We start from the raw sequence: 15253 nt of genomic DNA, 5'->3' as shown, positions 1-15253 counted from the left end.
TGTGCCCCACCTCGGCCACCCCAGTCTCAAAATGGCCTGGAAACAGCACTGTCAAACCATGAAAATAGAAATTAGGCTGAGCGAAAGCTGACGACTTTTAGAGGAAGAACATTGATGAAAGAATTATTTGAGCTGGCTCTTTCCGGTCGACGTGTCCATGAACTGAAATAATGACTGTGCATTTTAACAATGAAAAAGAAAAAATACCAGCACACTAGATTAATGATCAACTCTTAAAAAGCATTTGACATTCCTGAATTAACCACTAATCCAGTGTGGCTATCATTTCTTTTCACCTTTTGGATCAAGCACCTGTAAAGATGTTTTATGTACATATGTACAACTACCTCTTTGCTGTCCACTGTGGAACAGACTTTCACAGCAATGTATATGCAGTACGTTTTGATTCATTCAACATGTTCTTATTTGTACTTTTTCAATAACATGCATTACCAGTAGTCTGTGGTGTTTGATACACCGATACTACAACTAAAATAAACACAATAGTCTGCAAAACAAGTTATCAGGTACTATTATTTATGTGCTCTTAATGACTGCTGAGACCTCTCTCCAGCTGCTGACTGCCTCAGCATGCTAACCTCACTCTTAGCAGAGGTATTCTCAAGACTACCCAAATAATGATTAGATACAGTACTTGCAATCATTGCAGATCTAATGATCTCACATGTAAATCCTGTTTTGTAGCAGTGTTGTTAGCCAACCTGTGGCCATTTACACTACCTCAATCTCAGCTCTAGTAGAAAAGGAAAAAGTTAATTGTTTCTTAGTTTTGTTAGTTATGGGAAAGCTTGTCATTTGCCTGTGTTCAAATCTAAATCAATGTTAATAAACAAATGAGTTAATCCTCAGTACTTGGCAACACAAGTGCCACCTGTCTGTGTGCGAGCAACCGGTCAGTAGCAGTGTAGTGTAGATCAGATCAGTGTTGACAGATCAAACTGTCAGTAGCAGTGTGGTGTAGTAGCTCAGATCAGTGTTGACAAATCAAACTGTCAGTAGCAGTGTGGTGTAGATCAGATCTGTCAGTAGCAGTTTGGTGTAGATCAGATCAGCGTTGACAGTGAGTGAAGCAAACTGTCAGTAGCAGTGTGGTGTAGATCAGATCAGTGTTGACAGAGCAAACTGTCAGTAGCAGTGTGGTGTAGATCATATCTGTCAGTAACAGTTTGGTGTAGATCAGATCAGCGTCGACAGTGAGTGAAGCAAACTATCAGTAGCAGTGTGGTTAGAGCAGATCTGTGTTGACAGCGAGTGTGGTTCTGGGACACCCAATATCAGATTAGCCTTGTTATGTGTTCTAGGCCTAATTCAACTACCGTAAACATCTGTGATGGGAGGAGACCACTTATCCCCAACGACAGTCACTCACCAAATTCTTTCGCTAACATCGAAAGACTTCTACATACACCCAAAATAAAAGAAAGCAAAAATTACATCTGGTCTATGGGCAAATGTGGATGTAGGTAGCAGCCGAGCCCAAGCAAAATTTTGATACCTGTACATTTCAGTGAACACACTTTTGCAGAATATAACAAAGTGACAATGCAAAAAACTTTAATCGACCATCTTTATTTACCGACAGAGGTCTAATAGCAGGGCTAGAATTCACACATCCGTAGAGCACTTAGTTGTTCCAAACGATGAACAACTGTATTTCTTTCAGAGTGATTATGCAGAGGTGCCACTGTGGAGGCTACAGAGCAAGTCAACAGTGGGAGGGAAATGATCAGCACAGAACGGACTGCAGAAACAAACTGAAGCTGGGCTGAATTTACATCGGTCTCAGGATGCTGGAGTGGAGTGTGTAAACAGTAGTCCGAGAAGGTCTGAGGGATTCCAGAGGACTAACAGCCGCATCTCAATTGTGTGAAGACACCTCCTCTCCACATTTCTTCTCATCTTCAATTAAAATAAACACTAAGGCATCGTTTAACAGGCTAGTGATCGGAGCAGATGGAATGGGCAAGAGGGAGACAGACAATAAATAGCACCCCAAATACATACCTACATATAAGTAGGCCTAAATTAGAACACAAGGAGAAACTTTCACCTGTAACTTAATCCCCTTGACGAACATCACAGGATCCATATGAAAGTAATCACCTTGTGTTCCTACAGATTACCTATTGCTCCACATTTCAATACAAAAGAACCCTCAATACAGATTAGGTGCCATTTAATTGATGCATTTGGTGTACAGTAGGTGCCATCACTCGATCAAAGATCAAGTTACCTATCTGCACCATCTGAAATAGCCTCCCAAAGAGATTTCATATGAAAATAGCTAAGATTTAGAGGCCTAAGATCGTAGAAGAATAGACCCCGCTTTATAAAATATAAAATAATATCCCAGTTCTAAAGAAAAAGTTCCTTAAATCTCAATGAGTGAAGCAGTAACTAGATCAGAAATACCCGGTGTGGTAGTTTTGGTTGGAGCCCCGCAGTGCCCGTTTTGGAAGCAGTCAAGCAAGCAATGGGAAACCCCAAGCTAAAGGATATTCTTCTGATACCTATATTTGCAAATGCATATTTTCAAGCAGCAATTACAAAAATGTATCCATGGACAATGCATAACCTCTGAAAAAAATACTGTATGAAAACATCCCTGCTACTTCGTTTCTAAGTACAAAACCTCTACCAATAAGTTGCTCCAGAGTAGCAAGAAGTCCGTTTTCTTTTTTGTAGTTTTTTTTTTGTTAATTTCTGTTTTTTTTTTCTGTCTTCTTTTTTTTTTAATGGGTAAAATTCAGTCCTCAAGTTGAGTGCCATAGGTAATGACAGTCTTCTCCATCAATTCGCTTTGCTGAAGGATCCAGGAACATGCAAGCCTCGTAGTGGAGGTGCTTAGGGGGCTCCTGTGGGCCTGAGGGAGCAGCCGGGGTTTAAGCCAGGGCTGGGAAGGCCTCGGGGTCGTCCACGTTGGGCACAGACACGCCACTCGGCTAGGAGGGAGAGTGAACATGAAGTAGGGGGTTAGAAACCATGACCATTAAGAGATGTGTCATGGCGACACAAAGGAACAAAGAAAAGTTGGGTGGGTGGTGGGGGGAACTAAACACAAACTTTATGTACAGAGCATAGGTGTGTAGAAATGTCTAGATTATTAGATGCATCGCGATGTGGACGATTCTGGGTCGATGCACAAATGCCCGAAAAATTGATTATCTAAAATGTTAATTTAATAACATTGATTGATAGCCTTTGCGAGGCGGTGGGGCGCTCGACAGAAATAAAGGGCTGCGAACGTTACAACTTAGGTTCATTTAACTGTTAAGACACAAACCAAGGTACATTAAACTTCCACGATAGAGAATAATCTACTCCACCACCAAGTGGTCATTGTTCAAACTTTAGCCTACATTGAGATTTTCATATGACCAATAGCCTACCTGTCCTGTAGATGGCAGGAAATGACAATTGTACATTACTATAGGAAGAATGTCATTGTGGATATCTGAAATGTTCTTTTTGACTGGGAAGAATTACATTTCAGCAATAGCCTATTTATTTTATTTTACAATTTAATTTAATGGTGAGTTTATGTTTAACATTCTGATTTTTATTCATATTTATTCAAGATTAATTTAATAGCCATAGTGATTAAACATGTTACAAATGAGGAATTTGTCTGTGCAGTATGCTGTGCAGGAATAGCAAAACGGCAGCAAAAACAAATAGCAAAATATGAAGCAGACAGAAGACACTCCTCATAATTAGAAATTATAAAGTGCAAAGTAAAATACCCTTTAAAGGGACATAGTGGAGCCCATGTAAATATTCATGTAATAAGTAACATAATGTTATATAATAATTCATGTAACATTATCCGGCTTATTGATGAAAGAGTACCCATGTGCAGTAATATAGAAGATGGATGGATGGAGATGCATCATGATGCATTGTGGAATCGAATCAAAGACCGGTGAATCGTAACCGAATCGTGAGGCCAGTGAAGATGCACAGCCCTAACAAGAGGACCCGTGAGGTTATTTCACTCACTACATTCATAAACAGGCAAATTGGCCATATGGAATTATAGTAAAGTGAGAGTAAAAAAAGCTTGCTTGTTTTTCCAATGCAGAAACTTAAGTGCTAATTAACATGGTATGTTGTTGGTACTGTATGTTGTAAGTGCGTGTCTAAAAAGTGCTATATAAATAAACAAACGTGTTCTTACTATGACAAAGTCACCATAAGTGGTAAAGCTATAGTGACAGTGCTGTAAGACATGTCATTAGTTACCTTGTTGTCAGTCCTTCCTCCGCGGGGCGGCCTGGGAGCGACTCCCTCACGGGGCTCACGAGGCTCGCGGCCCTCGCCCCCACGGCCCTCGCCCCCACGGCCCTCGCCTCCACCCCGACCACGGCCCCCCCTGCCACCACGGGGTCCCCCGCGGCCGCGGCCTGGACGGACCAGGTCTCCAAAGTTGATCTCCAGCTGGGACGTAATGTCATTGGCTGGCTTCCGGAAGTGGTGTTCATCCTCTGGCTGAATTGGGAAAATGGGAAAAAAAGGCTCCATTTATTATATTTTCCTTAGCCATACAGATAAACAAAGCAAGCTTTGGACTGTGCTACTTCATAGGGCTCATGTACATGTACATACATGTATGTACAAGTACATACACGCATGTACATATATGTATGTAATGTATAGCATGTGCAACAAGGGTAAAGAATATACCTTTGGGGGCTCTTCGCCCTCAGTTTCAATCAGAGCAGCTTTCTTCTCCTGTGTTGGAGAGAGGAACACAAGACATAAACATTATATATTTGTGCCAACAGCAGCTTTTGGTGTTGGCACAAGTTTTTAAGGCACGACAAAAGAAGAAGATAGAAGGCACACAACGCATCATATACGGAGAGGCACAGGAAATCATTCCTGCCTGTGGCCATTGGTCTATTTAATGCCTCTCTTAAAGAGCACCTCGGAGAGACGCTCAGTCTCCCTGAGACTGAGCCAGCCGATAGGTTAACTGTGCCTGGCTGAGCCACGTGTAACGTATAGGGCAAGCCGACTTAATATAAGTCCGGTGTGCAATAAAGATAATTGCACGTAATGTATACTTACTCTACGTATTTTGCTCACTTAGACGTATTCTACTTATTTTTGCTTCCATCGCATTTACTACTGTTTATCCTATGCTATGTTGTTCTTATTCTTATTCTTCTTATTCTGCTTATTTTGCATTTACTATTGTGTACTTCATGCTATGTGTGTTCTGTGAGCGAGCTACTGTAACTTGTCCCAATTTCCCCCCGGGGATCATTAAAGTCTTTCTGATTCTGATTCTGATATCAATCCTCCATTTCCTGCTTCCCACAACACACCCACCTATAGCTCCGCCTTCCAACCACACGGACACAAAAATGACCTATGGAATTGCAGTGTGTTTCACAGGAAACTGATACAGCCCTTTTAAGAGCTTGGTTGGGATGCAAAGCATTGCAGTTATTGATACTGTATCTTTATTAGGGGTGTGTGTGTGTGGGGGGGGGTCGATTCTTAGATGCATCACGATGCGGACGTGGGCGATTATGAATGTATTCACAAATGTCAAAAATCAATTATCTAAGTTAGTTAAATGGAACGAAAAGGCGGAACTCAACTGCGAGGGCATGCGATGCAGCCTGCCTGTATGGAGGAGGAGGCGGGGCACGCGGGGGCTCCCAGCTCGCTCATTCACGATACAGTCTGTCTCTCTGACAGTCCCAGAGAGAAGTAACGTTAAACTAGAGATGCTGCGATCCGATCATGTGATCGGATATCGGCGCGATATCAGCCAAAAAACATGGATCGGATCGGATCGGATTCCAGCGAAAATGACCGATCCAAGGCTCCGATATAAGCACTCCATTCCATGACTCCGCTCCAGGATTTCTATCCAGCATGCAGCAGCAGCAGCAGCAGCAGCAGCAGCAGCACACAGAGGCCGCGTTGAGCCTAGGATGGCCAGGGCCAAAACGTCAGACACACCCGTCCTTAACCTATGTGCGATTCGAAATCACGCGTCCGCACCATAGACTGGCAAACATGGCCGCCCCCAGTGTGGCTGTCTGACAGTTTCAAATTATAACAAAACAACCACTATTGCAATTTGCAATACATGTCCCGCAAGGTTTCTGAGATTAGGGGAAAGTCTGAGCTGGCGTTACGCTAAACCAAACGTGGGGATGAGGCAGCGGATTTGTTTTGGCGTTAACGTTAGCTGTTGTGATGATGGCTTTAACGGGGCTAACGTTAGCTAGCTGGTTAGGCTATCTAGTTGCAGGGCAGCGCTCCACAAGCTTGTTGTGACCAAAACCCCCGCATTTAAAGCATTTCATACTCCCAGAGCTGGCGTAAACCATAGAGAACCTCATGCATTAGCCTACTCAAAATGAAACGTCCAGGGTTTGTGTCTCCAAAATCAACTAACGTTAACGTTACATGCAAGCTAACGTAGCTAGCTGCGGAGCACTCGATCTATAAGGAAAACGAATGCGCACATAGCCTACATAATTGTCAACATCACATACATGTATTTTCTTTAATCTAGACTACAGGCATCATTTTTCAGTCAAAAGTGAAACGACACAGATATGATGGCGTATAGTGAGGCTTTCCATGCCTCACTATAGAACTGGCCCCATGCAAAATTCAGACCGCTTATATGTTGCCGTCATGCCAATAAGAAAGCAGCTAGGCTTTCGGTTCTATAAAAGCCATTATTTTTTGTATTGACTATTGAGTGATACACTTTACAAAAAAAATATATTATATCACAATAGTGTTGTCAGATTTGCTTAGGTCAGAGCTATGGAATTTTAAATCATCCATCTTTGCTCACAACATTTGCCCTTTCTTTCTTCTTTTTTACCCCAGGTGTGCATAAAATACAGGTTAAGAACTTATGGAAAAGTCATGGAAATGAATTAGATGAACTAAATCGTTTACATACTATATTACCAAAGCACACACATACTAACCCTAAAAATGTTTGTTGCCTGCTAGCTATCAGACAGCATAGAGAGACTTAAATATGTGCTGTATCGGTATCGGATCGAAATCGGTATCGAATCGGGTATCGAAATTTGATCGGAATCGGATCGGTTTTGAGCTAAAATATCGAAATCGGATCGGAATTGAAAAATCTCGATCGCAGCATCTCTACGTTAAACATTTTAAAGTGCGGTTATACACTTCAGTAGAATCGATGTGGACGACGCACGTTGCTTGAAACACGAGGAGCGATCTGTAAACACTGAGCAAATGTGCAAAGAAGTTGAATGTTAGGTGAAAGCAAAAAGTGGTGTATGCGGAGAAATGCATTCTCCGACTGCCTCGTTCATCAGGTAACATGTACGCTCAGCCTATGGCCCACACACGGAGTTAACTCAATTATATGAACATAGGTTAACGTTTCACTATGGATGTGTTCATAAATTCATTCTGAAATGGTCAGAGCAGGGGGCGGATAGTGATTTGGGGCCTGCAGGCAAAGTCTGTGTTCCATTATTTGTTATATTTTGTGAGTAATATTGATTAATCAATCAATGAAGCTTTATTGATGAATTCAGGTCCATAGAAAATACATAAAAAGAGGCACAAGACAAATGTACAATTAGACTGATACATACAGGCTGTTCAGCCAGTGCTCCCTAAAGGCCTTGACATACTTCCGCGTCAAACCCCTCGCCGAATGCACCGAGGGGTTTGCCGCGGCCGGCGAGCCTGTCGGCGCAGCCTGCGTGCAGCTCCTCGAAAATGTGACTCGACGCAGCTGACGCGAACACTGCGAGTATAATATAGATGGGGAGATAACAGGAGAGAGTGAAAGCTATTGCCAAGTTTGTGCACTACATTCTCTCCTTGGGCTAACTTCTAGTCATTGAAATCCTAGTGAAATCACACAATTTACTCATTTTGCTGGGGACTCCCCAGCGACCCCTCGTCAAGCTGACGTATGACAGAAGTATGTTTCAGCCTTAAGCCTGGATGTGTATCGGGAACAGCACAACGCCACTATGATACTGCAATACCCATTTAAATGGTAATTTACCGTATGTTGGGAATTTGTTCAGTTTATTCATTTTTAATCAAGTGCTGTTATCTTTGACACAAAGTACTTGATTTAGAACTATACAGGCTAGTTATTTGTTTGACAAATGTGGCATTTAAAATAGTGTACATTAGATAATTATCCAGCCATCCAGGTAATGGGATCCTTTTTTAGCCTATTGACAATACAAGAATACCCCCCCCCCCCCCACACACACACACACAAAAATGGTGCGACCAAAAATCATGCGCTGTGCGACCAACTGAAAAAATTGGTAGCACTGGAAAAGTTAGTCGTGAGCCCTGCACTTTATTTTAAAAGTACGGTAGTCACACTCGTAGTGAGAAAAAATAAATCATGTATTGAAAAAAAATAAGTGATGGATCGATAATTTGTTTTATCATCACATTGTAGCCCACTGAATCGAATCGTGAGGTGCCTAGAGATTCCCACCCCTAATCTTTATACAAACATGTCCAAAATATGAATAAAGATAGAAGCATGTTGTTGACTCACATCCTCCGTCTTGGACTTGTGCAGCACATATCCCTTGTTCCAATCAGCTCCCTCATTGGCCTTGCGGATGTTGAACTCCACCTTGGCGCGCTCCTTGTCCTGCACGGCCTTCCATTCATCCAGAGTCATCTCCTTGGGGCCTTCTTCCTTCACTTCCTCTACCTCATTTTCCCTGCAACACACACAAAATGTTAGTAGTGCCTGATAAAGGTTTAAGGCTGCAACTAATGATTATTTTAATTATCGATTATTTTCTCAATTAATCGATTAGTTGTTTGGTCTAAAAAATGTCAAAAATGGCGATCACTGTTTCCCAAAGCCCAAGAGGACGTCCTAAAATGTCTTGTTTTGTTTGACCACAACCCAAAGATATTCAGTTTACTGTGCTAGCGGAGTAAAGAAACCAGGAAATATTCGCATTTAAGAAGCTGGAATCAGAGAATTTTGACTTTTTTTTCTTAATTACTCAAAACGATTATCAAAATAGTTGTCGATTAATTTTCTAATGATCAACTAATTGATTAGTCGTTGCAGCACTATAAATGTTGTCCCTGGATTTTATTAGGCCTCATTTTTACAATCACACCACATTGTCTTGCATTTAATGTAGCATTTCCCCCCCACCAAGAAACCTAATATTTCAAGCTACTACTTACAGATTTACCGTAAATTCCGGACTATAAGCCGCACCTTTTTTCCCGTTTTTTGGCCCCTGCGGCTTATATAACGGTGCGGCTTATCTATGGATTTTTTCAAAAAAAAAAAAAAAAAATCTCTCTTTTTTAGCACTCTTTCTAACTATAAATCCTATATAACTATAATAAGTTTTAATTTCCTCTCTTGCCCTCTTTTCACCACACTGTATGACACTGTATGACACTGTGTGCACTGTAAAAAACAACACAGGTGGTGTTGTGTTATGTTGTTTTGTTGAAATGTTAATAAATGGGAGCTTCCTCAAACAGCCATCTCTTTCCCGACAATCCCCTCTGTGCATGAACCCTTACATATGGTAATTAAACATTAAAACACAATAAATAAAAAAAAAAAAAAAAACATTAAAACACCCGCGGCTTATAGTCCGGTGCGGCTTATATAAGAAAAAAATAGTCAACTTTGCAGGTGCGGCTTATACACCGGTGCGGCTTATAGTCCGGAATTTACGGTACATAATATTTTATCAAGTTATAGCAAACCTAAATCTCTTGAGATTTACTATCACCATGCAAGGGCATACAAAGGACCAAAGAACATAACTTACTTGTTCTCAGAGTCAGCAGGTGGACGCTCCTCTCCCTCAGGGTTCTCCTCAGTGACATTTGATTGGTCAAGCTCGCTAGGAAGAGAAAATGACAATTAGAGCCACATGTTAATATTCCCCATTTGCTAAGCCCAGGCTGACCGATGCACCCTTTAATGAAACCCCATTGTGTACAATTCTATGAGTGTTCTCTCAAAAACAATATTGGGTAATAAACCTTATCACTGAGCAAATGTCTTGGAAATAGTTTCAGGTCTCAGGTAGCTCCCCGCCATTGTGCTGCATATCAACCTATAAAGCTCTTACCTAATGTCATCCTTGACGGTGCCCCAGTTGTGAGATCCACTTCCTCCACGCTTCTCCTCCCCTTTCTGGCTGCTGAAACAACATTTGCTTTAGCCAGGAGCTTGGCATGAGACATGGACGCATACCCAAATGCATACGTTCATATATTTGATACGTTTACTGTAAATTAGGGATTTGCTAAATACACAGTCACATGAAAGGACAACAAAAGCACTTACGATCGGTCACTGCCACTGTGTCTGTCGAATTCACGTTTTCCTCTGGAATCAAACCCATCACTGCGACCCATGCCGCGCCCTCGGCCACGGTCACCACGGGCTCCCCGGGCACCGCCGCCACCACGCCCCCTCATTGGTCTATCCCCAACAGGCCTATGGAGACGGACAGAACTTAGTTGAATCGTCCTCGAGATATAATAAAGATAGATTCAATGTCATTGGTCAATAAAAATGTCTACTGATCTGTAGTTGAACTCACTTCTCCACTGAGAATTCTCCTCCCTCCGTCTTCTCACCGGCTTCTCCGGCAGGCCTTTCAAAGCGACGAGGGGGCCGCCTGTCCACGGGCCGCCTGTCTGTGGGGGGGCGCCCCTCTCCCTGGCTGCCCTGGGGCCTGGAGCCTTCGCCCTGGGGCCTGTAGCCTTCGCCCTGGGGCCTGGAACCTTCGCCCTCCGGCCTCCGACCCATTCTCCTCATACCAGGACCTGGGAGAGACCATAAGAGCAGGATTAGAGGAACAATAGAATCAATAGATCAGGACCCCCTGCTCAGACCCAGAAAAGAGAAAGACGGACTGTTTACATGGAGCATTCAACTGATTCCAATTAAAGGGGGAATTAATTCTGCCATTAAGAATTGAATAATAAGAAACACTAAAGGCACCTAGTACGACATCCAGCAATTTTCTTTTGTTCTTTTGCTTGAAAATTCATCTGATTATGATGAAGAAATTGTGCTGAACTTTGGTTTTAAAGAGCTTAAGTATGAAGTGCATCAACTTTCTACAAATGTCATGTATTAAGCATATTATGTGTCAACTCCAGTGGTGGGTCACACATGCCTCACGCAGAGTCCAGAGTGTGCAGGTTGATTTCTCCAAACAACCAGTTCATCCTCCTCTGGTTGAAGGTGTGCTCAGTGAAATCACCCGGTATAGTTTTTGGTTGGAATGAAAACCTGCATGCTCTCGGCCATCAGTGGCACATGGTTGCCCACCACTGGTCAAGTCTGACACATGTCCCGCCTACTGCCCCAATCACCAGCTACCAAAATAGACACCCTCCCCTACACTACAGCAGCTGGGTGCACCACAGTGGGTGCACCTGTCTCATCTTCTCTCAAGCAACCAGATATGAGTCCATTTAACCAAGTGACATGCTGATGATAATGGCCAACTAACTTACTATTGGAGGCATCTCATCTCAAGGTCATTTCCTGACACTGGATGCTTCAAATTTGTGTTTAGTAAACTCAAGTTGACAACAGAGCGGTAAAGAGACTTTGGGTTATGTTTACAAGCCAAGCATGGCGAACCAAATGACTATTGAGACATGATCAATAATGTAGTCTTACATAAATCAAATCTAGTGAAACATAATCTGATATTTAAAAGACAGCTTGTTTGACAGCATACAAAGAGCGTGCATTGTGCGCCAGTGGGAAGTGGCAGTTTTCAGACTGTCGTTCAGCACGCACACTGCAGAGAGCCACGAGGTTTATCACGATGAGGACAGCAGCGGGAGATGCCCGATATCAGTTGACAAATCCACCAGAACGTGGACGATGATGTTCGCTGACGTTGCGTTTATTCCTGCGGTGTCAATTTATTAATCTAAATATTGTGATTCAATTTGGGGATCACGTTTTTAAGCGTCAAATCATATAACCAGTCAAAAGATTATAATTACACAATAGGTGGGTTTTTAGTCAAAGATAGCCACTTACATTGAGTGAATTATTTACAAAGCCAACATCGTGATCTTTCCGGGTCCCACGACTTGACAGCATTAACTGGCTGAAGAAATGTTAGCTAGCATTGGGTAGCCACTAGGCTTTCGGGTTCTGCCTGCTCAACAGGGCCGAGACAGGCCAAAACAAGGTGGCCTACAAGCCATTTATCACAGTACACACTGTACAGTTCGAGCCCCACACCTAACGTTGCTGTTGTAATTCCCGTCTGGGGGAAAACGCCATTGTTCTAACAACTGACAGCCCGGACAGACGCACAAAAGGCATCGAGTGGACCTCATGTCATGAGGGCTTACGAACCGTTCGCTAGCTAGTAAGCAAGACAGAGACTAGCCTGCTAGCTTACAATCCCCTAGCTGCAACGTACATGACGTAACGAATTTATTTTACCATCTTTCTTGAGGGGGACAGGTGCCTGGATCTCCTCCTTCTTATCAGCAAGGGGATTCTTTCTGTCTTTCTGTGACTCCTTTTTCTGTTGTTTAGCAGCCTGGGCTGCAGTCTTGGCGGCACCAGGAACAGGAGCCTCCTTCTTCTTTATCTCCGCCTGCTTCAACAGCTCAAACGGGTCCGACTCATCGTCAAATAACTGGTCGAACCGATTGGTTATGGGACAGCCAAAACCTTCTTGCATTTGTCCGGGCATGATGGCGCCCCTTCAGCAGGATTTTCCTCCGATTCTACGAGGCTTGGTGCGAACACTTCGCTAGATGAAGCCACAAGATGGCTGGGAAAAGGACCTTCTTCTCTTCCGGCGCGATAGACATCCGGGACCTCGGGGTTGGTCTATGGTTGGCGCGGGGTGGGGCGTGTAGTTCTTTGATAATGGAAAGCAATGGGCTTGGCGAGGGGACCGAATGCTGAAGAACTACACTACCCCTAATTCAATGTTGACAGCTGTTGATCTGTGTGTTTGGGGCAGCGTGAGTGCCCCACCACCATAGGTGCCCACACATTTCTATTCTCTGCTCCGTTTTGTCTTGCAGCTCGACTCAAGTTCCGTAGAAAACCAGTTCACACCTTCAAATCTTTGTGCAGAACAATGTCATGGTTGAAAGAGGACACTAAAGAGAAACACGTTTGTCATCTGTATTTTATACTTGTATCATACCATTGTAAACCTCAAAGCGACAGGTGTGTAAAAGTCATAGGGCTGTAGACAAAGGGTTAAAGGTCACCAAATGGCAACAGGTGCTGACAGACTACACTGCGCATTGAGTGAAATCAAATGTAATAATTACTGGAATATGATATGTTCAGTACAAAGACAGGCAAATAATATCGACACACTGACTGACATCAGATGTCACCAAAAGCTAGCATAGCTTGCTCAGACAGAGGAACAAACCCCAAGCTTGAGTTTCTCATTGATCATTGATGATATTTTGGGAGTTCTGGGTGCTGGTGTTCACATATCAGCTTATAGGGAAACTCGAACCCTACCAGCCGATGATGGGCTGTTAGGGAACATTGCTGGAGCAGCAATGGGCAACAGGGTTGGGTTTGGCCTCTGTTTCAGGGGGACAAATCCACAACAGTCAATCTGATACTTGCATGGTCTAATTCACCAGTAATGTGCTGTCTGTCTTGCTTCAATGCTGTTTATACAAAGTTCTTATATTCACAGTCTGTCAGTTGAGACGACCAAATATGCAAAGGTCAGCATGGTCATGGCTAAAAAAAAGTTCACTTTCTAGGTTCACGTTCTAAAAATACATGCTTTGAAAGGGTATTTATGAGTCTGTACCCACATTTGTGTTCTTTTCTCGTTACATCCTGTTATGCAAAGTTGCAATTTCCTAATTGCATTCATGATGATCTGGTTCTCTGAATTACAAAAAATGTCTGTGCTGTTAGCAATTTCTTGAACACAAATTACCTATTAATCTTTTTAGAGAATTTATTCGATAACATTTGATAAAAATAGTAACCAAATGTGGTGAATTCAACGCGCACACACACACACACACACACACACACACACACACACACACACACTTGCTGGAGAAGTTAAGGGAGTGTTTTCCAACATCTATTTTTAAGTCCACAAATTCTCAGCCAGGTATAACTGCCATGGCACAACACTTGAGGAAAAATAAATCAATAAATAATAATAATAATCTCCACCAGGAGGTCATGTTGCAATTGCTCGACTGTGATGTCATCAGCCTCCTAGGGACATTAGGCAGCAGTGATGTCATCAGTGATGACATCATCAGTAGGGTCACGATACAGAGTGACATCATTAAGGAACAATGGCTTCCCAAGCAGGATGTCACCACTGATGATGTCACAATGTATATTATGATGTCATATACCTTATGCTAATGAAGTAATAGAGACTGATGCTGTCATCAATATGTGACATCACTGGTGACATCAATGCTCCCTAATGATGTAGTGACCTGTCACCTGTAGGCCAGCAGTTGACCTGGGCAAATCCATCTCGTGCGAGTGATGTCAATGGTGAGTGATGTCACTCAACTGGAAGTGATGTCATGCAATTGCTTGACTGTGATGTCATCAGGCAGTTGTGATGTCATCAGTTGCTCGATTTTCTTCTTTCTTAGGGCCTGTGTCGACCTAGCGTCTTTTCCTCAGTTCCAGCATCTTTTTTCAGTTGTTTCCAATGGGGATAGAGCGTATGCGGGCGCACATGGACGTCTAGACAAAGTGTGCTGCGCCCAGTGTCTATTTTCAGAGCGCTCTGGCGTTTTTGTGCGCCCAACTCCCAGCGCTTCCAGCTGAAAATATTTTAACTTTTCAGAAAGACGCTGGTCTTCGCGTGTTCCTTTTCTGGCAACTAATGAGGGAGAAACTATCGCAACAGAGACAGAAAGGCTCAATTGTAGGAGCAGATTGGCTAGACACTTAATATTTCTGGTGAGTGTTGAGCTAAATCACTCTATGTGTGTTGTTAGCTAATGTTAGCTGTCAGCTATCAAGCTAGCAACCGCACTGAAACGTTAGTTTCAAACTGCTTCCTTGTATATTGTGCACCGAGATCAGCGCTTCCCAGCGTACTTCCTGCGTTTAACGGGACACACGGCCTTACCGTAGACATTGTGACATCATTGTGATGTCAGTGAGTGATGTCATCAGTGACGATATCATAGACGTGACATTATTGTGATGTCATCA

General features: G+C 42.9%; 1 protein-coding gene across 2 annotated transcripts; it reads right to left on the bottom strand.

Moving 5' to 3' along the window:
• Positions 1-2665: 2665 nt before the first annotated feature.
• On the bottom strand, positions 2666-12861 carry serbp1a (SERPINE1 mRNA binding protein 1a). 2 transcript variants are annotated; one of them, XM_083647074.1, is made up of 9 exons: positions 12503-12861; positions 10623-10848; positions 10364-10516; positions 10146-10217; positions 9840-9914; positions 8579-8750; positions 4705-4752; positions 4264-4509; positions 2666-2963 (listed from the first exon to the last, which is right to left on the bottom strand). In XM_083647074.1, exons 1-9 carry the CDS (start codon positions 12756-12758, stop codon positions 2904-2906), a joined length of 1308 nt encoding a protein of 435 aa, XP_083503200.1. In that variant the 5' UTR covers positions 12759-12861; the 3' UTR covers positions 2666-2903. The 2 variants fall into 2 exon arrangements, with proteins under 2 accessions (XP_083503200.1, XP_083503201.1); XM_083647075.1 differs by having other exon boundaries at positions 10146-10214.
• Positions 12862-15253: the final 2392 nt, after the last annotated feature.

This window comes from Poromitra crassiceps, assembly GCF_964638095.1.
Source record: "Poromitra crassiceps genome assembly, chromosome: 12".
NCBI classification, from domain to species: domain Eukaryota; kingdom Metazoa; phylum Chordata; class Actinopteri; order Beryciformes; family Melamphaidae; genus Poromitra; species Poromitra crassiceps.
Note: the sequence above shows the minus strand (reverse complement) of the source record. Positions and strands in the feature narration are given on the sequence as shown.

Coding starts and splice junctions, on each gene's coding strand:
- serbp1a (XM_083647074.1), bottom strand. CDS start 12,758: ATGCCCGGACAAATGCAAGAAGGTTTTGGCTGTCCCATAACCAATCGG. Junction 9,915..10,145: donor ACCGTCAAGGATGACATTAG/GTAAGAGCTTTA, acceptor TTCTCTTCCTAG/CGAGCTTGACCAATCAAATG. Junction 4,753..8,578: donor ACAAGTCCAAGACGGAGGAT/GTGAGTCAACAA, acceptor TCTCCAACACAG/GAGAAGAAAGCTGCTCTGAT.